This window comes from Rattus norvegicus, chromosome 16, assembly GCF_021556685.1.
Source record: "Rattus norvegicus strain SHRSP/BbbUtx chromosome 16, alternate assembly SHRSP_T2T, whole genome shotgun sequence".
Taxonomy (NCBI): domain Eukaryota; kingdom Metazoa; phylum Chordata; class Mammalia; order Rodentia; family Muridae; genus Rattus; species Rattus norvegicus.
In genome coordinates this window covers 8,734,890-8,758,424 of record NC_141549.1, presented here as the reverse complement: position 1 = coordinate 8,758,424, position 23,535 = coordinate 8,734,890, and the positions used below count along the sequence as shown (strand labels likewise).

General features: G+C 39.9%; 1 protein-coding gene across 5 annotated transcripts in view; it reads left to right on the top strand.

The window, feature by feature from the left end:
• Mapk8 (mitogen-activated protein kinase 8) overlaps positions 1-23,317 on the top strand; it is an 82,801-nt gene extending 59,484 nt beyond the window's left edge. Inside the window, exons 6-12 of one of the 5 annotated variants that reach the window (XM_087587384.1) lie at positions 8,285-8,450; positions 11,246-11,317; positions 12,539-12,721; positions 13,883-14,007; positions 14,516-14,579; positions 17,315-17,392; positions 18,835-23,317. In XM_087587384.1, the coding sequence (XP_087443510.1) occupies positions 8,285-8,450; positions 11,246-11,317; positions 12,539-12,721; positions 13,883-14,007; positions 14,516-14,579; positions 17,315-17,392; positions 18,835-18,980 (834 nt within the window). In that variant the 3' untranslated portion in view covers positions 18,981-23,317. 5 annotated transcript variants of the gene reach the window in all.
• The last annotated feature ends 218 nt before the right edge of the window (positions 23,318-23,535 follow it).

Below are 23,535 nucleotides of genomic sequence, written 5' to 3'. Positions count from 1 at the left end.
GTATAGTGTTCTGCCTGAATATATGCCTGTACGTAAAAGATGGCACCAAGATCCCATTACAGATGGTTGTGAGCCACCATGTGGTCACTAGGCATTGAACTCAGGACCTCTGGAAGAGCAGTCAGTGCTCTTAACCACTGAGCCATCTCTCCAGCCCTTAAGGGCTTGTTTCTAAATCAGTTGTTTGCCTCTTTGTTATATTTATAGCTTTGTATATATATTCCAGTTCTACTATATAAAACCATTACCAGATATAATTTATACAATTATAGATCGTTTCCACTTTGCTAGCGATATCTTAATTAATATGTAAATGGTTTTAATTTTTATGAAGTATCAAATACATGTGGTCTTGTGTCTTGCATAAGAATCTACTGCCAAATTGAGGTCATAAAAATTCAACATTGCCTCTTCTTGTAAGTTTTTGGTCCATTTTGAATTTATGTTTTATATGGTCTAAATGCAAAGCCGATCTTCATTTTCCCATGTTTAGAAATCCAGTTGTCCAAGCTCTGGAACAGTTGTATTAGTTCTTGTTCAGACTCTAGCTGCTCAGAAAGTCACGGTTTTATTCCTGCACTGCCAGTTCTGTATAATTAGACTTCATGCCTGTCCCTATATTAGAATCACTTTTTCTTTTTTTACAAATTTTATTATTTTTAATGGGGAGGGCATGTGGGTACGGGGCCCATGGGTCCAGAGGAGATAGGGTCCCCTGGAGCTGAATTTACAGGATTTGAAACAGGTTTTTTTTTTTTTTTGGTTCTTTTTTTCGGAGCTGGGGACCGAACCCAGGGCCTTGCGCTTCCTAGGTAAGCGCTCTACCACTGAGCTAAATCCCCAGCCCCCGGATTTACAGGATTTAATAAGCCGTCATTTGGGTGGTAGAGGCCAAACCCAGGTCCTCTGAAGGCTGAATTGTTGAGCTGTCTCTCTAACCTGTGCCAGTTACCCGTGTAACTCTGTACTGCTGTGAAGCGGGAGACCGTGACTCCTGTGTCTTCTCTTAGTAGTGTTAAAACCACTTTAAGTGCATATGAATTTGGAGATTAGCTTTTCTGTGTCTGCAGAAAAAGCAAATGGACTTTGGACAATGATTTCATTAAATCTAAAGAGTGAGTTGGTTGGTGGTTTCATCACTTCCTACCTGACTCTTAACTTGTTTGTCTTGAGGGCTTTGCAAGCATAAGATCTTTCCATTCCCTAAGCTGTGTTAGTCTGTAGTACTTTACGTTGGGGAGCTGAAACAGCAGGAGTTTTTTTTTCTCACAGTTCTCAGTGCCCAAAACTTTATGGGTTTAGTGAGATCCATACGCACTCTCTTGTAGCTTCACATGGTCTTTCCTTTGTCCTAAACTGTCACTATGTTCTTTGTTTCTGGCCTGCACTTATGTGTTCATAAACGGTGATATTTTTTTTTTTTTTAAGATCATGCCATCTGCACCATAGCTTCACTTGTATTCCATTTGGGCGCTTCCTCACGCCCCGGCTGCCCTAGGGAGAACTCATAGTAAGGTGTTAGAGAACAGTAGTGGGAATAGGTGTCTTTGTCTTGCTGGTCAGAATAAGGGAAAGCTTTCTGTCTCTCTCCATTGATTAGTTTGTTTCCCACTGTTGGAGCAAATACCTAAAGCAAGCCACACACAGGCTCAAGGGCCCCAGAACTACCCTGAGTTTAGACCATCTGCTTACAAGTCACCAGTTCTACCATGGTCCTGACCAGCCAAAGAGGCCTGTGGGGAAGTCTGACTCCAACATAGAGGTTTTACTTGTTTGGTTGGCTATGGAGTATAACAATACAGTGTCACTAGCAAGGGAAGCTCTCCCAGACTCATCCAGGAGTGATGACATACCACTCTCCTTAGTTGCCAGGGATCATTCTCTGATTCATGCTAGTACATTAAATCTCCATTTCCTCCAAAGGTTGGAACTGGTCATGTTGTTAGACTGTCATGGTCAAAACCTCCACACTACAGGACAGTTCTTTCAAGCAGCATATTCTAGGTGTCGCCATCACTGGTAGTTTAGGACAAAGGCCAAACCTCCTTCTATAGAAGATTGATTCTTTTTTGGTAGGTTGGTTTTTTGTTTTGTCTTTGAGTCCTCTTTTATTTCTGGGATAGATCCCATTTGGACATGGTATATATAATCTTTCCAGTATACTATTGGAACTGATTTGCTAGTATTTCTGTTGCATTTTTTTTTTAACCCCTGGATTCATTAATGATTTAGTTTGTAGTTCTCTTGTGAAGATAGTTTTAATCATACTTTGGTATCAAGATATTACTAGTGTCAGTGCAAGCTAAGGTGCAGTCCTTCCTTTCTTGTTACTTAACTCCTTTTACTCATTTTAGAAGATGTTAGGAAAAATAAAGTATGGCTGAAGAAATGTTCTTAATCTAATAAAGTTGAGCTAGCAGTAGATCTACGAGAGGTCTGTTGGTGTGATGACTGCATCCCAGGCTGGACAGTGTGCACTGATGACTGCATCCCAGGATGGACAGTGTGCACTGATGACTGCATCCTAGGCTGGACAGTGTGCACTGATGACTGCATCCTAGGCTGGACAGTGTGCACTGATGACTGCATCCTAGGCTGGACAGTGTGTGGTGATGACTGCATCCTAGGCTGGACAGTGTGCACTGATGACTGCATCCTAGGCTGGACAGTGTGTGGTGATGACTGCATCCTAGGCTGGACAGTGTGCACTGATGACTGCATCCTAGGCTGGACAGTGTGTGGTGATGACTCCATCCCAGGCTGGATAGTGTGCACTGATGACTGCATCCTAGGCTGGACAGTGTGCACTGATGACTGCATCCTAGGCTGGACAGTGTGTGGTGATGACTGCATCCTAGGCTGGACAGTGTGCGGTGATGACTGCATCCTAGGCTGGACAGTGTGCACTGATGACTGCATCCCAGGCTGGACAGTGTGCGCTGACTGCATCCTAGGCTGGACAGTGTGCGGAACTAGGGTGGAGCTGTACGTGTAAGAAGCTTATTAGAGAGTTCCTTTAAGATCAGTATCTATTACAAAGTAAAAGTGGACAAAGGGAGAAATTACGTTAGCTGCATTTATTTCAAAAGCCTCAGCTGGTTGCTCCTATTTAACCTCTGACCTGAAAACAGGTCTTTCCTAGAGGAGTTTCCTGAAGGCCACCAGCGGCCATCCCTCCTGGGCAGTGGAAGAGCATTTACTCTGAGCCCAGGGTCTGAACAGACATCCCAGAGCCTACTGAAGCCACTCCTTGGATCACTCTTCCCATTGTTTTAGGATACTAGATTCTGGCTATTCTTGTCGGATATTTTCTTGCTGTCTTTAAATTCTGAAGCAACTACCAAAATTTTGATATAACTGTAGGTGTCAATTTTCATTTAGTCCTCATAGCACCTCCACCTTCCATTCCAGGTCCACCCTAACTGTGTCATTCAGTGATTACTCACTTGGTTTAAGAAACCATCTAAACGTGTTCCCTGCAGGCCCTGCAGTTAGATGTCCCTCTAGGCATTTAAAACTCTGTGCTGAGAGAGACTTCCCTCTAACCAGTTCTCACTGAGTCAGCAGAAGAGAGCTTTATGGTAAGACACTGGCTCATGTGCTGGCCTGGAGGTGACACACATCACCCCTACGTAGTGCATCAGCAGAGCTAGCCATCAAGACCTGCCTAGTTATAGAAGAGAAGGAAAATGTGAGGAGGGCAAGCCCATGAGTGTTGGTAAGAACCAGGCCTGCCATAGCCTATGGTTGTCTGACATACTATGGTTCTCTGTCCCATCTTCCTTAATGTCTGTATCAGATTCAGACATTGATCCTTTGGGCCCAGAAACATTTATCTCCCCTCCCTTCTCAGAATAGTCAGGTGGGGCTAGGGTAGCCAAAACAGTCCAACTGAAAAATACAGATGTTGATTTATTAGTTGCACTTGAAATTCCACTGGATGGACATTGTAAGTGTTCCTTCCGCTGGAGGTAGGAGTGTTCGCTCTCTAGTTGCTGGATCCGATTTCTGCACGGTGCAACCTGTTGTCTGCATTACCTGGCTGCTCCCTCCGGAAGTCTTCCTTTCCTCTTATCCTCCTTAGCTAGATCTCAAGTGAGTATTGAAGGCTATATACCGAAGGACTGCTCAGCTTTCTTGGCCTGCTTCCTACCCATGAAAGACAGGAGCACAAGTGTGTTCTGTTGTTGACATTTAGGACAGAGTTTCTTGTAAGTCCATGTAAGTTGCTTAGTAGCTTTCTTGACAAGAGTTTTATTTTTTATGGTTGTGGTATCAGTAACCTTTGTAGCTTCTAATTGTATGTCTTTTGAAGAGTATTTATTAGCTGACAGTCTATGTATTCTTGGACTTACTTGAGGCTCCCTTGAGTCTACTGTCAAGCTTCCAGGCTTCCAAGATGTCCACGACTTGAAACAGCACAGTGCTTACTCAGGGTTTGCAGTGTGGCCCTCGAAGCACTACTCCAGACCTCAGGTCAGGTTCAGAGTTTCTTCCACAACAGACATCCTTTTCCCTTTCCCATGGTATGAGGTAGAAAAGTAGAAACAATGCTAACTGGAGCATGTTCAGAATTATTCAGATCTGTCGAGCGCCACATTGTTTTGAGTTCCATTAACTGAAACAGGTCATAAGGAGAGGCATGTAAAAGTATGATGTGTGGGCCTGGGATAAACTAAACCAACTGTGGCCTTTTTCTGGGTTCTAGTAGCATTTAGCTTGTCCAAATAATGACACTGTTACCTTTTGTTTCTACTTTTAAAGTAGCCAGTTATTTCTAATGCAGACAGTAGCCATCAGCAGACAAAGTTTTGCTTTCTAATCTCTTATAGAGCAAGGGTTAAGGAACTTTATGTAAAGACCATATTTTGTTTGTCACAGCTACTGACCAGACACTGCCCTTCTATCACAAAAGCACTGACGGGGGGAAAAAAAAACTGTACATAACATGGGATGAAAATGTCTCTTTAAATTTGCATAAATCTTTCTTTACAAAAGCAATCAGTTGAAGTCCTGTACAGATGACATAAAGTTTTGCCTCTGTATAATTTGGATCTCTCTCCATTTTGATACTGCCATCAATGCATGGTCCTGTGTCCTTGCATAGGTTGTCTGATCTGAAATGCTTGGGGCCAGAATATTTAGATTTTAGATATTTGAATAGATTTTACCAGTGAGCATCCCTAGTCTGAAAATCAAAAATTCCTGAATCAAAGATTCTGTCATGATAGCTCCAGTGTTCTTTGACTGATTTGAAGCTACCTTTTTTTCTTAGTGTAGATATAACAACCTTTTGAGTATTGCCAGTTGTACTTTAAAAAAAACAACAACAATAAAAAAACCAACTTAAATTTGGGCCTTTCAGATTTCAGATTGAGGTAATAGTAACTCCTCAGTACTGGATCGGTTTCAGCCAGAATATGCTAGGCTTGGCTACAATAACAAATATCAGATTCTTGTTTTCTGTTTTTCGAAGCAGAATTTCTCTGTATATCCTTGACTGTCCTGGAACTCTCTATAGACCAGGCTGCCTCGAGCTCAGAGATCCACTGCCTCTGGAATACTGGGATCAAAGGCGTATGCCACCACTGCAAAGGCAGACATCAAGCTCTTGGTAGCCAAGCATGACTAGCTTTATTTTTCACATTGTGTGTGTAGGCAGATCACGGTAGGGGTGGCTCTTGGCTTTATAGAGGTGCCCACTATCTGTCACGTTACTAATCACCAAAGCAAGAGGAGATCTGCAGGCGGTCGTGTCCTGGCCCTCTCTACTTTGTCCCACTCTACCTACTAGGTCTGCCGTTGCCATCTGCCTGACTGGAGACAGAGGCGTGGACAGTGGGGGAGAGGGATAGAATGCAAATTCCAAGTCACTCTTCCTATACGAATCTGATATTTGTTATGACATATGTAGAAAAATAAACATTGATTCAGAAAAATGAACTTTAGTTAATATTCTTTTTTTTTTTTTTTTTTTTTTTTTTGGTTCTTTTTTTCGGAGCTGGAGTTAATATTCTTAAAGACAAATACTTTTGGAAGTTTATTCCAATGCACAGTTTCTTTTAAAATAAAAATGTATTTGCTCCTAATTGTTCCAGTACAAAAAGTATTTTGAGTTTTTTTTCTAGACTAGAACCTCTCAGTATGAAGAACCAGTAATCTCTAGCTATAACAGTCATGGGAGGGAAACCGAAGTGTATAATTTAAAAAAAAAGTTTATAATAAACTGGTTTATTCTTAAGCATGGGCATTTCTTTGTTTTGTATTACAACCTATTTGCAGAAAGAAATGATAGCATTTTTGTCTTCTGTTAAATAACCTGTATTCTTAGTGTGCTTAATTTCAAAAGTCCTTAGTGTCTGTTTTCTAAGCCTTGTCAGAGTAAGTTAGAAATAGCATATAAGCAGTCTTGCATGTAGACATTTGAAGGGATCTTTGTTCCGAGGGCTTTAGCTTTTGGTGTCACTCTGCTGTTCGTCTGTACATGAGAGATAGTTCGGCTGTGCTGTGGATACGACTCCTCATCAAAGCTAAAAGGCAACTGCACGATGAATGTGAAGGCCAGGGTGTTTATGCCACTGCCTTCATTTTAATAGGCATTGCACACATTTCCTTCTGCCTGGAGCCAAGGAGCAGTTGTTCACAAAAACATTACTATTATTAGTGGAAAGTAACTTCATGGACTGGTGGGGAGCACCAGCACACTAGTGTCTGCTACATGTGAACAGAGGTTTATAAGCAAGTGTTTGTGATAGATGTGGGGAGTCAGGAATGGGCAGACTGAGAGCCACCTTTTGGTTCTTTAGAACAGTATCTATTGTACTGAGACTGATTCCAAGCTTCCCTCCCCACAAAAGTGACCATGTTTGACAATCAATATTCAAATAACATATACCTGGATCATGTCAAGATTGTGGAAATAGTATCAGAATGTTCCATAGTAGTTTTAGAGCAATATAAAGTTTATTGTGACTTTAGAATGAGTTTTTGTTTTGTTTTGTTTTTTTTAAATGTATATGGGTACACTGTAGCCGTCTTCAGACACCAGAAGAGGGCATCAGATCCCATTACAGATGGTTGTGAGCCACCATGTGGTTGCTGGGAATTGAACTCAGGACCTCTGGAACCACTGAGTCATCTCTCCAGTCCTAAAATGAGGGGTTTTTTTTTAGTGCTATTAATTTAGTATGTAAATGAGTATAAATGCTTACCATAATAGCGATTTTTTTTTCCAGAGCTGGGGACCGAACCCAGGGCCTTGTGCTTGCTAGGCAAGTGCTCTACCACTGAGCTAAATCCACAGCCCCATAATAGCGATTTTATTGTTGTTTTTTATTGGTATTTGAGATGCGGTCTTGCTGTGTGTTATAACTTGTTTTCTATTGCTATGACAAAAACATTGACCAAAAGCAACCTGAGGAAGAAAGGGCATATTTCATCTTATATTTTCATGTAACAGTCAGGCAGGAACCTGGATTAGAAACCGAAGCTGATGCCATGGAGGAGTGCTGTTTCCTGGCCTGCTTCTGTGGTTATCTTGGCCTGCTTTCTCAGACAACCAGGACTTCCTGCCCAGGGATGACACCATCTATGGGTTGGATTATTCCACATCAATTACTAGTTAAGAAAATAACCCCATAAAGTTGTCTACAGGCCATTGTGGTAGAGGAAGTTTCTCAGGTGTTCCTCTTCCTACATGACTCTAGCTGTGTCAACAAGAAGCTAAGCAGTGCATTGTATGTACTGAACTTCCAGCCTTCCTGCCTTTCTTGCCTTCGTACTTGAGGATTTCAAAGTATGGGCCACTGTGCCTAGCACAGAGGTTCTTAATGACATTTAAGACTCCTTTCCTAATCTCTTGTTCTATTTATCCAAGAATTTCTAGTAAATAATAACATTTGGTTTGGTTTGGTTTTCTGAGACAGAGTTTCTCTGTGTAACAGCCCTGACTGTCCTGGAACCTGCTTTGTAGAGCAGGTTGTCTTCAACTTCACAGACATAAATACAATAAATATAACAAAACAAAATAGGGAATAAAATTTTAATAATTTTATTTTTAAGTAAATAACCATTAACAATGTCTGTACTGGGTTTGCTGATGTAAATGAAATGATCTTAACTCTGACTTGCTGGGTTTGCCTGTCATAAGGATGGCCCTGTGCAGTGGTACTGCAGTGAAAACAGTGAGCAGTTAGCAAGATGTTTGACAGACTGTGTAACTCAGTTAAGAAGTACAAACCTTTGTATCTGTCTTAGCAGTCATTTTAATGTTTATTTCTTGAAGGACTTAAAGCCTAGTAATATAGTAGTCAAATCAGACTGCACTTTGAAGATTCTTGATTTTGGACTGGCAAGGACTGCAGGAACGAGTTTTATGATGACGCCTTACGTGGTAACTCGTTACTACAGAGCACCAGAGGTCATTCTCGGCATGGGCTACAAGGAGAACGGTCAGCATACATTTTCACATTGAAATATTCTTCTGATTTTGTTTATCAGTTTTTATATACTTAAATTGAATGCATATAGTTAAGCAAGCATTCCTATTTCAAATGTCTATCTAGGCTTTGAACATTTTGCCATGAATATTCGGGAAAGCATGGGGATCTTCCTTAAATGTGAATACCTAGATGAAGAATTGTAAAACTAGGATTTATGCTCTTTGCTCGTCTGTAATTTAAACATGAACATAAAATTCTTAATAATTTACTCTTATATAATCATATATATCAGTTGTATTTGCTTTTGTCTCCAGCACCTTTAGTCAGTGTTAATAGTGGCACTCAGGAGCCTGGTGTGATGGCACCCCTTTAGTCCCAGCACTCAGGAGCTGGGGCAGGCATCTCTGACTTTGAGGACAGTCTGTTCTACAAAGCAGGTTCTAGGACAGCCAGGGCTGTTATACAGAGAAATCCTGTCTCAGAAAACAAAACAAAATAGTACAAAAAAAAAAAAAATGGTAGCACTCACTGTAAAGACTGAGAGCTACATTTTCTAATTCTGGAAAGCTAATGGATAACTCAGCCTCTCGTGGGAGGCACTAGTGTTTGATTAAAGCCTGTGTCCCACCTTAAGGAGATTGTATATAGTATTATGTGTGGATGCATTGATTTAAACCATAACTTTTTAAGTGTGGCATGTTTCTAGGATGGAAATTGGAACAGTGGTTTACTTTAAACCAGGAAACGATTAGGTCAATCTTGAAGATTCTTCATTATACATACATACATACATACATACATACATACATACATACATACACACACACACACACACACACACACACACACACACACACACACACACACACACACACACATGATCCCATTGAAATTGGGGAAATTGCTTAATTTCCCTTCCTTATTTGAGCTAATTTAAAACAAATACTTTAAATATCAATTATCACTTTTTAAAGTAAACATGCTTTTCTGTTTTCTTAATAGTGTCAACATAAGGTTTAAAATTTTTATTTTGAGGGGTTGGGGATTTAGCTCAGTGTTAGAGCGTTTGCCTAGGAAGCACAAGGCCCTGGGTTCGGTCCCCGGCTCTGAAAAAAAAAATTTATTTTGAGAATTGATAGTCAGATTGCTATTGCTTTTGCTGTGAAACTTGATTATCATAGAAATTGCACCACATGTTAATGTCCTGTAAAGATGATCTTGACATAGCTCCTTACCAGAAATTAGAGAAGCTATCATAAGAGCTGACATGTTGTCCTCTCTTAGATGAGAGTCATGTAGATCATCTCATTGCTTTTCCTGCCTGTTCCCCCAGGAACCAAGTCAAATCTAATGCTTCATCACTGTATAACTATATTAGCCACAGGGGTGACATACAGACATTGTCCTTACACACACACACACACACACACACACACACACACACACACACACACACACACAGAGGTGAGATTTCCTGTTTGGTCTTATTGCAGAGTATTTCAGAATAGTTTGGAAAGTTTGGGGGTAATCTAATCTATTTTAAACTGCCTAACAGCAAATGAGACCCCTTGTACCAAGTTTTATAGTGTGGAGGTATGCTAGGAGACTGTAGATCACAGATTTGTGGGCACTTCGACACTTTGATATTGCATTCCACCAAAACTAACTTTTAAACCCAAAGTTTAAAAAAAAAAAAACAAAACTTAAAAAATGAGATAATGAAAAACACTTGTTTACCAAGGTTTCTTGGTAGATAAACTGTTCTTTTTCTGTTGGTTTGTTCTGTTATGGGTAGAGATGGATATAAATGTAAATGGTGTTACCAGGAGAATAAGTTACTTTTAGTTCAGAATAAACAAACAAAGCCTTTTCAGTTAAATAAGCCTGGGAAATCCAGCTTGAAACCCTCCCCCCCAAAATTTAGGTTAATATTTTATTAAAATATAGATACCTTTCTGTTTTTAATATGCTAAATTATTTCTGCTCATGCTTTTTAATTTAACTTAAAGAGAGAGTAAAATGCACAGTTAAACCTCAAAATAGTACATCTTGTTACATTTTCAATCTTAAAAATTTTGTTTGGTTCTACTTCATATATTACTTGCAAAATCTCAGTTATAAAATGTATAGTTTTTTTAATTTATGCAATATCTGTGCATAGCTCTCACTTTAAAATTAGACATGTAATTAAAATGCCATACTTCATATTTTCTTTTGTGAATCAAAGCTTTTTGAAAAGTATTTTGTGTTTTAAATTATTTGAAATTAAAATCACCTTTTTCTTTTTGTGATGTTCTGCAGTTTTTTAGATGATGCAGTCATATTATGCTTCTTTGATTTTAACGATTTTTTGCTTTGCTTTTTCTTCTTTTGTGCTGCAAACATATAGTGGATTTATGGTCTGTGGGGTGCATTATGGGAGAAATGGTTTGCCACAAAATCCTCTTTCCAGGAAGGGACTGTATCCTTGTGCTGCTGCAGCAGATTAATTAGCTAGGCGGTGAACTTCCTTCTGTTTGCTAATGAAAAGAAATATGTGCTCCATTTGTACAGTACAGGTTTTTAAATAGATGTAAAGTTTGTAAAGGCTGTTGCTAAGAAGCTCAAGTGTTGGTAGGCTGCATTTGGCAGCAGGACATACAGTCTCTGCTGGTCGTCAGTGTGTTCACTGTCACTCATTTTTATTTTATATTGCTTTTTATAATTTTAAGTGTATATGGTGTGTGTGTGTTTTTAGTGTTTATATATTTTTCTTTTTATTTTAACCAAAATCTTTATGTTAATGTCATGCATTTTGTTTTCAGTTGACATTTGGTCAGTTGGGTGCATCATGGGAGAAATGATCAAAGGTGGTGTTTTGTTCCCAGGTACAGATCGTATCCTTATCTTTGGCCTAAAGTGTAGTTTCTAAAGGTCAAATGTATAGTATCTTGTCAGCCTGGCCAGGTAGAATGTATTCTCTCTCTTCCTGTTACAAAGCATTATTAGATTACTGTTCCAGAGTACCACCTCTTACCTGATGTAGACTTTCTTCTCCTCATTTATTGTTTTATATGTTAATTTTGAAAAAGGGCTCAAGTGTGGTTAATTCACAGGTCCTTACTTGATTAGAGTTGATTAACACGAGAAGTTAGGGCTTTCACTAAAGTTTCTAACACTAGAGTAAAGTCTTTAACTATTCTGAAGGTAGCATGGATTTTGGAATTATCTGTTGTTACTGTTCATTTTTTTCTTTTTGTTTGGTTTCCCCATGTCTTTCTGTTACTGTTCTGTGTGTCATGTCTTGTTGTCTCATTACATTAACATAGATAGCATGCTGAAAATTCGGCCAGAATTTCCTGTGTTGGTAATTAGGTTGGACTCATGCGTGATTTGTCAGTGAGTAACACAATTGTTTTAGGTGGGGTGAGGATATTCACCCCATTACAGTAAGAGAATGGGGGACGTTAGTCTTGGAGGTTTGGAGTATGCAGATGGAAGGACCAAGGCCAGAACCCCTAGTCTGCAGCGTAGGGAGATACTGGCCTCATCTTCATTCATTTCAGAGCTTTACAGCGTTATTAACATAGGCAAACCCGAGAATGGCAAAAGAACGTGATGCTCCTGTCAAGGCTATCATTTCTGTCACAATGGGGTGTTTGCTGTTAGTGTAAAGAACTCAAAAAAGCGGAACAGACAAGAAACGTTTCTTACTCTGAAGGAAGTGCATTTGCATTTCTTAAGAGCTGGGAGAAAGGCAGGTTTTAAATGTTAACACTTTGTGCAGTTTGCATTTCAGTTTTTATGTATGTAATGATAGTTTTCAGTTACAATTCTTATTTTCAACTTGCTTGTTTATGCCTCCATTTTATGGTAAAATTAGTGTTTATATCTATATCTACACACAATAAATAAGATGAACAAAGCTTATTTATTGATCATTTTTATCCACTTGTAATCATTGTTTTTTATAAGGTGGCTTTGAGGTACAAAATATATAATGGCTACATTCTTCAGGATTTTTAAATTTTCCATTTTCTTATATTTAGTAATGTGTATATGATTAAAGTGTTGAACATTTGATACATGGAGTATTTTTCTTAGCTACTTGATAATAGATATTGATCAGTGGAATAAAGTTATTGAACAGCTCGGAACACCTTGTCCTGAATTCATGAAGAAACTACAACCAACAGTAAGGACTTACGTTGAAAACAGACCTAAGTACGCTGGCTATAGCTTTGAGAAACTGTTTCCTGATGTGCTTTTCCCAGCTGACTCAGAACATAACAAACTTAAAGGTAAGTAGTATAATTGTGTGCACTAAACTCTGTTTGAACATACATGTATAGGAAGAATGTTTAGTCATATCTTTAGAGGATCTAACTCAAAATAAATTCTGCTTGTGAAACATACAAAGGTTTTGTTCTTTTGTCTCTGATTTTTGCATTTTAGCTGGATATGGTAGCCTTTGCCTTTAATCCTCATACTTGGAAGGCAAAGATAGGAAGATTTCTGAGCTCAAGGCTAGCCAGGGCTACATAATAAAGACCCTACCTCAAAATGGGGTGGGGGTGTATTTTATAAATCATGATTTTATAGTAAAAATTATTTTTTAGGTGTGGTGGTTCCTGATGTAATCTTAGCACTTGGGAAACTGTGTCTGATAGATTGTCAGGATTTGACATAATCTTGGGTTACCTAGTAGGTTTCAGGCTTGCCTAGCATACATAGTGTGACTTGGTCTTTAAAAAAGAAGAAACAAAAATGAGGACTAGAGAGATTGTTTGCTACTCTTGTGGGGGACCTGAGTTCAATTCCTACCCTCCATGTGAAGGAAGCAGTTCACAAGCACTCATCAATCCAGCCTAGGCCATGCCGTGCCCTCTTGGGCCTCCCTGGGCACCTGCACTCATGTACACACAAACACACACACACACACACACACACACACACACACACACACACACACCCCACTTCCCTTTAGACACAACTGGACACATTTTACACAACTGGAAAATGCAGTAAGTCAAGGTGGGCAGTGGTGGTAAGTACCTTTAATTTCAGCATTTGGGAGGCAGGCAGATATATCGTAAGTTTAAGGCTAGCATAGTTACAGAGGGAGTTCCAGGATAGCCAAGGCTACATAGAGAAAACCCTGTCTCAAAAGATGAAACAAACAAAAACTGCAATAAATCTTTTTTAGTACTCATAAAAATAAATAGCAAAAGCATCATTTTAAAAGCATAGGATTTGTTTTGTCTTGGTTTGGTTCAATTTCTATAAACCAAGTTTTGCAGGGCTTGTGATCCTTTCGCCTCCACATCCTCAGCTCAGCAGTTCAAGCATATGTACCGCCATGCTTAGCAAAGCTGTATTTCTAAAGAGAACCGTAACAGCAGCAGCCTAAAGTGAATGAGACTCGCATGAGCTGGTGTATATTAATTTCGTTACTTTTGCAGCCAGTCAGGCGAGAGATTTGTTATCTAAAATGCTGGTGATAGATGCGTCCAAAAGGATCTCCGTAGACGAAGCTCTCCAGCACCCGTACATCAACGTCTGGTATGATCCTTCAGAAGCAGAGGCCGTAAGTTATCTCCTTAATGTTTGAAGGGCAGACTCCAGTCTTAGAGCTAGGGCTAGAATTAAGTCCAAAGAGATCTTGTCATTTTAATAAAAATGTACATCGATAGTGTTGGTTCTTCATAAAGAAAACCTTAGGTTAATGAGCCTCTCTCCAAGCTCATGTCTCATAGTCCAGGAACCTCCACTGTCTCTGTGGAGCTCCCAGTGGACTAGAGCAGCCTAAGACAGGCGCATCCTTAGATAGAAACAATGTTTTCTCTTCAAAGCAGAGCAGACTCCTGTGACAGAGGTAAATGTGGCAACTTTAAAATTTGGGATTTAAAAAAAAGGCAGCTTATTACTTAGAAAGGAATCTTACAGAACTACTCTCCAGAGAGTTAAAGATGGTTGATTGGCCTTTGTCTCATGATTCATTCTTTCAAGTCTTATGTCTAGCTGATATTTCAAATAATTAATTATATCTATAATTCTAGTAAACTAACCCAATTGTTCCTGCTTGTGTCTTGCAGCCACCACCAAAGATCCCTGACAAGCAGTTAGATGAAAGGGAGCACACAATAGAGGAGTGGAAAGGTGCGCTCATCAGAGTCCCAGACACTGAGGGAGCTTCTGACCTTCTGCATTAACTTCATGCTACGGAAATGTTGCTTTCTGTTTTCATAACTTACATTTAGTAATATGTTTTTGTTTATTTGCCTTACAAAAGTAGAGCGTCAGTTTCCTTCCTTAATTTTGAAGATTTTCACCTTAGCTATAGGCGCATTAGTGTTTCCACCTTTGTTCCAACACTGGTGTTTGGGTGTCCCATCTCTAAGAGCCCTGGTGGTTGTATTCTCAGTGTACACACCTGGTCGTTGATGTGTCCGTACATCTTGAAGATGACAGACCCTGTTGGTCCACAGCTGCCTTCGCACTCTTAACAGCTGGCAAGTGGTGAGCTGTAGGGAAGCTTGTGTCTCAAGTCTGTCCAGATCCCTTGTGAGAAGCACTGAGGGTGACCTTCACACAGTCTTGACACTGGCCATCTGTTTATGTGCACATACTTGAATTTAACTGAGAGAGTAGTCCGAAAAGGTTATATGTTAGACCAAATGTTAAATTTTTGTTACTTCCTGATTTTTTATTAAAGTATAATTTCTGCTTCTATCAGCATGACACAAGAGTACTAATCCAGTCCACCCCCACTGTAGCCAGCAGAGTGGCTTAATTTATCATCTTTGAATATCAGATCTAGTTTTTTTCTCTATTAATATGGTTATGCATAAATACACTTTTTCGTTTTTATTATTTCAGTGTACAGTGTAACTGGTTTCACTGTAACACCTCCAGGTGTGTGCATCACTCTACCTTGTCCATGTCAACCTCCTATTACTCTCATGTCCTCCTTATTTCTCTCTGGTCTCTTTTCTCCCCCTAATCAGTCCCTGTATGTGTTTGTACCATGTATATTTATATTGTCAAACCCAGGTGCCACGTAACGTAGGAAAGAATACATGCAATATTTATCTTTCTGACTCAAAGTTATTTTACTTACTTGATAATCTTCAGTTCTATCCATTTTCTAGCAAATGACATTTCATTCTACTTTATGGCTGGCTAAAACTAATTTGCATAAATACAACCCACTTTTTTTGTTGTTTTTGGAGACAGGAACTCAAAAACCCAGCTCTACCTGGCCTGGAACTCCCTATGTAGTTCAGACGAATGTCAGACTTCCCTAGAACTGCCTGCCTCTAGAGTACTGGGATTAAAGACCTGTGCCACCACACCCCATCTCATCCCCTTTCTTCATGCACTTTTTTTTACTGATGGCCATCTGTGCTGATGGTGTCTATCACTGCTATGGATTGTACCTCAGTTGTGCTGATGGTGTCTGTGGTGGATTGTACCTCAGTTGTGCTGATGGTGTCTGTGGTGGATTGTACCTCAGTTGTGCTGATGGTGTCTATGGTGGATTGTACCTCAGTTGTGCTGATGGTGTCTGTGGTGGATTGTACCTCAGGAAGGATAGGTGTGCACATATTTCTGCTGCTGTCGCCTGAGATGCCTATAATGGAATTCTGCTTTTTAGTTTTTTGAGGAACCAGTAATTTCTATAGTGACTATTATAATTTACATTTTTATTCTAATATGAATGACGGTTCCTTGTTTTCCCCCAATATCTTTGCCAGCATTTGTTACTACTGGCTTTCTTGATAGATGGTAGCCATTTCGATTGATGTTGGATAGAATCTCAGTACTGCTTTCATGTATCCCTGATGACATGGAATGGCGATTATTTTTTCATACATTTATTGTCCACTTATTTTTGCTTTTGCTTTTTTGATAATTTTCTGTTGAGTTGAAAAAGAAATCCCTATCTATCAGTTAGGTGCTTTATCGATTGGTTGCGTATTCAGCTTTTTTATAATGCTTTTAATGTTTGAAGAATATTGAAATAAAAGTATGTGCGTATGTGTGGCCCAGACTGGCATCAAACTTGTGATCTTCTGGCCTCGGTCTCCCAAGTACTAGGATTATAGGTATGTGTCATCTGTGCCTGGTCTCCAGCAAGGGGTTCTTTATTAAAAAACAAAACAAACAAATAAAAAACTTTAACTTCAGGAATTATACAAGCATTTTAGAGTTCTTTATGTTTTTTTCACAGAATCACTTTTATGTAATTTTTTAAAGATGATAGGTAATGGTACCATAGAATCACATAGAGCAGGGTGCGGGGACACAGTGAGGTCGGTGTCTTTTCTCAGTCAAATCTGTCCAGCAGTGATCTGTTGCTGACCCCACACTCAGGAGTACGGGAATCTTAGGAAGGGGTGTTGATGCTCATACCTGCTCTAGGCTACTTGGAAGTTGCTGAAGTTGCTGCTGCTTTTCTTTCAGTAAAAATGCCCTTCTGTCCCATTCTAATTGTAGATGCTGCTTTGGTTATAAATCTTTGTAATTACAACCTTGTTGTATAAGGACAGGGCCCAGGAAGTAGAAGGAGGATAAGCATGGACCTCAGCCCTCACCTTGACAAGTAGATAAGCATCTGTAAGGCAGAGTGCTGTGTGACTGATAAACTGAAGGCAGGGGCTGGCTTCTGACAACAGCTGCCCTTTAACCAGCCCGGACAGTTAGAGCAGAGAGCTTAGCTCTCTGTCAGCATAGTCTGTAGTTGACGATCACTGGATTAATTGCTAACACCTCTGAAGCTGACACTTGACCATTACTATTATTGCAGGAACCCAGGTAGATGCACCTAACAGATACGTAAGCGATGACTTAAGTATACATACCTGTGAGTCATTCCTCCTCCTCTTTTTCAGAACTGATATACAAGGAGGTCATGGATTTGGAGGAGCGAACTAAGAATGGCGTCATAAGAGGGCAGCCGTCTCCTTTAGGTTGGTTACAATATAAACCTGGTTGTGGATGTGATGGTACTTTATCCTTGTGTTAGTCTTCAGGGACCTGGGGGCTGCAGTTCTCCCATGCTCATGCAGTTGGAGCTGTGTCCGTCCCATGCTCATCAGTTGGATGGTTAACTTTGAAAGCAGCGGCACAGCGTTGCCCTGGTACACTTGCTGTTGTCTCTGTTGTCCTGCAAGTTGTACAGCCATGTCTTTAAAGAAGAAAATCCTTAGAGCTCTTTATGCCTGGCTTTGAAAAGTCTTCAGTTGGAATAGATTAAAGCTTCACCACAAAATTTGCTAAATTTGCTCCAGGTACCATCACGTTCTGATGTTCCCTTTGGGGTACGTTAGTCACACTTGAACACAAGCTCCTGAGGACCTGTTGCCTCTCCGTGTTCTGCTCATCGCCACACAGAGTGGGGATGATCCCAGAGCCTGAGGAGTGCGTCAGCAGAGTTCCTACCTACTTTGCTTTCAGCATCTTGGGGCCCTGAATACTACACACTGTTTTTATTCTGTAAATGTGTTTATGAGAACTTACATTCATGTAAATGACCCTTACTTAGTAAGCTTATAGCTTGAAAGTTGCTACCTCTTGTTGAGATGCTTTAGCATGACATGATCCTCCCCCTGAATGAAGCCTCCTTAAAAAATTTCTGTCTCTCCATAAGATATTCCTGTTCTTTGAGGTTTTTCTTTTTTTCTTTTTCTTTTTCTTTTTTTTGGATGAAAGAAATGCTTGTTGGATACTGCTTTTTAGCAGAGAAAAGCATTCGTTCTTCCCTTTGTGTAGTAAGTCTGTTTTTGTATTTGCCTGGTGCTCACTAGGATCAAAGTATGCATGACTTTACCTCACCAGGTTGTTCCGGTTACCCTGACAAGTCAGTCTCTCGTAGACTGGTGCACTTGATGTACCAGGTCCCTCCTGATCAAATGCTGTTCTTTTGTGTTGGCCTCTGCTTTGAAAGATGAACCAGGAGTGTCACTTGGACATTGTGGTTTTTGAGACTCTATCAAAAGTAATTTTGTATAGTATTTTAGTTCTCAGACTTTTTTTAGTCACTGGGGTCTTAGAGATCGTCTCCCTAACAAACAGTTTTGTGTGTACCCTCAACTCTTTGGGAACACACCCTGAGACCCATTTACAGATCTTGCTGTAGGGCCATTCCATGTTACTTGGTTTTTAACTTCTTGTCTTAAACTAAAAATGCATTATGGATAGAAAACAAGTATAGGTTTCAGGACATTTTCATAGTTCTCCTCTCATAGCTTTTGTACACAAGAGAACATTAGTCTTCTGTTCAGTACGATTCAGCCCATAAACCCAGGAAAGAAGTACGTTGACAGTGGAGGAAGGCAGCATAGTACACAGCCCCCACCCGGTCTGCAACTCTCTCTGCAACTGGTTTGCTGTTTTGTTTCTCATAGCACAGGTGCAGCAGTGATCAATGGCTCTCAGCATCCGTCGTCTTCGCCGTCTGTCAATGACATGTCTTCAATGTCCACAGATCCGACTCTGGCCTCGGATACAGACAGCAGTCTAGAAGCATCAGCTGGACCTCTGGGCTGCTGTAGATGACTACTTGGGCCTTGGGTGGGTGGGAGGGATGGGGAATTGGTTAGTCATTGATAGAACTGCTTTAAAAACAATTCAGTGGTCATATTTTTGAGTGATTTTTCAGAAAATGTAGAATTCATTTTGTAGTAAAGTAGTTTATTTTTTTTTAATTTCGAGTGTTGTAATTTAAAACCTAAGTTGTGTTTTTAAACAGCAACAAAACTGTATTGTATTTTTGCTGTAATTAACTGTATAATGTAAACCTAATTATTTTATCATGGTTTAAATTTTGCATATTTGCTTTATCTTATGCTGCTGATTTTTTTACTGAATTTGTAAGATTTTTGTTTATCAAAGCAACTATTATGTGGTGACTTGCATATATCATGAATTATTTAAGATGTTTATAAGTTTTTTTATTAGAATTTATTTCAGATGTTTGTTCATGATGCTATCCTTCAGGGTTATGTGCTTATCAATGAAATAACCCCAGAGGAGTAAGGGAAAATAACCTGTAGCCAGTTATATTCAGGAATAACTACTGTAAATGATGAACGTGTCAAGAAACCTCCAATATTTGCTACTTGCCAATCCCATCTTAGTTAAAACAATTGGTAGGCAACCTTACCTAAATTTTAGCGGACACCCTGTTATCTAAATGACAGAGTAACAGAGCATGTCTTTAAAGATGCTGGGCACCTCCTTCTACATTTGAGTCTCCCTACACCAACCTAACAAAACTTAAATTAAGAAATGTGGCATATTCTGAACACTTGTGGCATGCTTGAAGCTTTTGATCACACAAAGTCAAGAGGATCCTTCATGAATCTACATTTCAGTGGAGCTCAGCAGACGCTTCCCCTGTACTAGCGCTGAGCCTGCTTCTGTATACACTGAGGTATCTCCTCAGCCTGTAGGTCCTGGCATTGGTCCAAGAGCCTGAACTTTCCCATTTGTTCAGTTCCTGGGCGCTGGACCTTTCCCAAATCCTGCTCACTTAGCAGTCAGTCTGTTGAGCACCAGTTGGTGGTGTTCCTGGCCATTTGATTCTACCTGTAGCATAGTCCTGTTTCTACTAGCTGTCAGGAGGTCCCAAAGCCTACTTAAACTTGTGTAGGTGACATTTAAATGAGCAATATACCGTTCATCTGAAAATAGTAGCACACAGCCATATGTAGGATGTCATTTTCTAAGGACTGTTTCTTCACAGTGAGCAGAGCAGGCATAGTGGTGGCTCTTTAGTCTGAGTCTTTGGTTTGTTTTATGTCTGATTTCCAGTGTGGACGTTGAGTAGTGTAAGAATGGTGCTGCTCCTGACAAGTGTGTGTTCACTGTTTACATTTTATATCTGCAGAATCCTTCTCTGTAACTGAATCTTTCCTAAGTAAAATGTCATCAAGGCCTCATTATTTCTGAAATGATGTCTGCAATACCCAGGCACCTTTGGTATTATCTGGAGTAAGAGGGGCTTCATGGAACTGGGAAATGCATGCTGTATGAGCTGCAGGGTTGTAGGAAGAAGCCCCTTGGAGCTTCCAGCCAGCAGCAAGAGCAGGCACAGCCTAGACTAACGAAAGGTTGCTTAGCAGGTTTTCATTTGTTTGTTTTGGTTCTATTTTGTTTGGGGAGGATTTTTTTTTTAATATTTAGTGTAGAATTACTTTTAAATAGAGTATTTTAAGTCATTGTTTATGTGCAATACTTAAGACTAAGATACATTAATTACCTTTTTATATACTTTGAAATATAGCAAGTTAGTTTATTATGATTTCTAGCCTCTCACCTTTTAGTGATTCCTTTTCTATATGTACAACATGGTGCATTAATTTTGTTAGACAAGTGTGAATTTGAGACTGTCGTGCCTCTTGGGTTATAGAAATAGATGGTTGGAGTCAGGATTTTAGCCGAGATCGGAGCATGAGCGTGTTCTTATTTTATACTAGTTTTACAACTAACTGGTTTTATTTTCCCTATGATAAAATGTGTCACTATTGCACTTAACAGCTGACATGCTTTAGTTAGTTTTCGGTGTTTTGTACTTGATCGCTGAGAAGCCGTCTTTCTTGGTTCAGATTTCGGTTAAGTAAGGAATACCAGTTGTTCTGATTGTATCATTTATTGTAATTGCCAGCTCCCACTTGCCAGCCTTCGTGTTTCAGTTGAATTAAAAGAAAACAAGCTTTCAGTGCTTAATGTAAGCTGAAATACTTAACAAAATTATACCCTAAAAGCAAGGTCTGTTTGTTAAACACGTGGTCCAGCTTTTTAAGATCCACTGTACACGCGCGCGCACACACACACACACACACACACACACACACACACACACACACACACACACACACACACACACACCTTTGTTTATATCTGTTAACATAAACCCTGCTGGTACTTTTTAAGAGTCTTAAAGCATCTTAAGTATTTTTTTAAGGAATTACAAATAACATTTCTGTCTCTCAGTACTTGTTAAACCACCCTATCATTTGACTTTTCAATGACATGTATTTAAGATGCCGATTGTCTTACTGTCTGAAAGTTGTTTAACTTAGAATTAGCATTCCACTTCATGGTTTAGGAAAGAGAGCCTTATTCTTTCTACATGTCTTCCTGGTTCCAGTTCTCGTACCCGCTAATATGTAGTGGTCATCCATAAGATGGCCATGTTGTTGGGATTGCTTTGTTACAAATAGAGCATCCCAGTCTTCGATGCTCTTTGCTAAGCGGTCTTTACTGTGTCACGCCATGCTGCTGATCGCCAGATCTCAGAAGAGTACACACCAGAAACAGCGGCCCAGTGCGTTCACACCTGGCTTGTAAGAGAAGCAGTAGCCCCGCCAGTACAGAGAAGCTCAATTGTGTACAAAGCAGCAGCCTGCCTGTCACCTGTGTCCCTCAGTTCTGAGCTCATCTCACTTTGTCACCCTAAGACTTGGAGGTGGGAAGGACACTGACAGGACAGGACGAGCAGTAGGCCAGGGAAGCTGCTTCCTGAGTCACAGTGGGACTTGGTTTACATCATTGGTCAGTTTCTGCCACACACCCACACACGAAGACAGCCATGAGTGCTGCCTAAGCGCTAGCCTGCACAGCATTTTGAGACTTAAAAGAAAAACAACATAGTATATTTTCAGGAATCCTGTTGTAGTTTGTGAGTGTTGTTCATTAGTCACACATTAGTGTAGAGTGGATGCATGATGCCCCATGACCCCAGCAATTCTTACCAGTGAGTAGGTACCCAGCACCGTCTCTCACCCGTAGCCCTCATCAGCATTGCCCTGTGGCCTGTTGCATTCTAGTTAGTGTGCATCGTGTTTTACTGATCTCTTGGGTGCTTCCTGTAAACCACAGGAAGCACATTTGTCTTAGTCGCACAAAAGATGAAAGAGATAAAGGGCATTGAAGCAGAAATGTGTGGTTTGGGGTAAGATAGGAAAACTTGTGTCCAAGTTAATTTCAAAGTAACTGCTCTTAGGCAGAGTGCTCTTAAGGGGAGTCTAGTAAGCAACTTTCTGGGCACTTCTGGTTTCGATTCTCTTCGTTACTGAAACTCCTGAGAACTATTACCTGTGGATTAGTTTTGCACAATGTCCTATTCTCACAGTGACTTAAAATTAGACTAGGTTTTTAATTGAACTACCTCACACTGATTTTCTATGCTTTCCCAAGTAAGCTGTTGCCCTTACTGTTAGACCTTTACTCAGTGTAAATTTTAAATGTGCGTTGAATACTTTATAGCCACTGTTGACAAAATACCAGTAAGTGTGTGAAGTGCAAGCCTTGCATCAGTAAGAGACAGTCCCGTGCAGTCTTCCACTGCGTCTGGGGAATTGTGCTGCATATGCTTATTGACATCATCACTGTTTTGTAAGAAACCTGCTCAAGATATCAGTCCACGCTTTACATTTTACAAAAGGAGGAAATCTTAGTAAATTTTACGAAGAAATAAATTACTTTTGTAGGCCCAATATTTGGTATATTTTTGAGAAGCTGTTAATCTTATAGCCGAATGATGAAGTTAAACTGAAGTAGCTGTCTGCCTGGACTGTGACGTCTATTTTCTCATTACGTTTTACCCTGTTAATAAGGTTTTAAACCTCAAAACATAGGATAATAATTAGATTTTTTTTCTCTCTCCCTGTGTGTGTCATTCCTTCTTCCTCCCTCCTCTTCCCTGTGCTCTCCTCTCTTCTCTCTAGACAAAACAAAATGGGGCACTTTGTAGGGAATGCTGAGATCATTATTGTGGTTTACTCGTTCATGCCCTAGTCATTAAACATGCACCACTGGATGTAAACAGTGTTATCTAGTATGTCAATTGGTTATAATATTTTAAATAAAAAAGAAAAAGTGGTATGAAAGTAAGAATTCTTCATTGAACGCAAAACAAAGTTGTGTTTTTCCTGGTGGTTTTAGGATTTCCTGTGGATTGAGGTAAGGTTATTATTAGGGCAGGTGTCTTAGGCTTGCATTTTACACACATTGTCATCCCAGTTTTCACTGCTGGTGTGTGGCTTGATCTAGGCTTGCTGTTCCTGTGTTTGAAATCACTAGAGGAACTTTAAGAAAGAAACTTTCC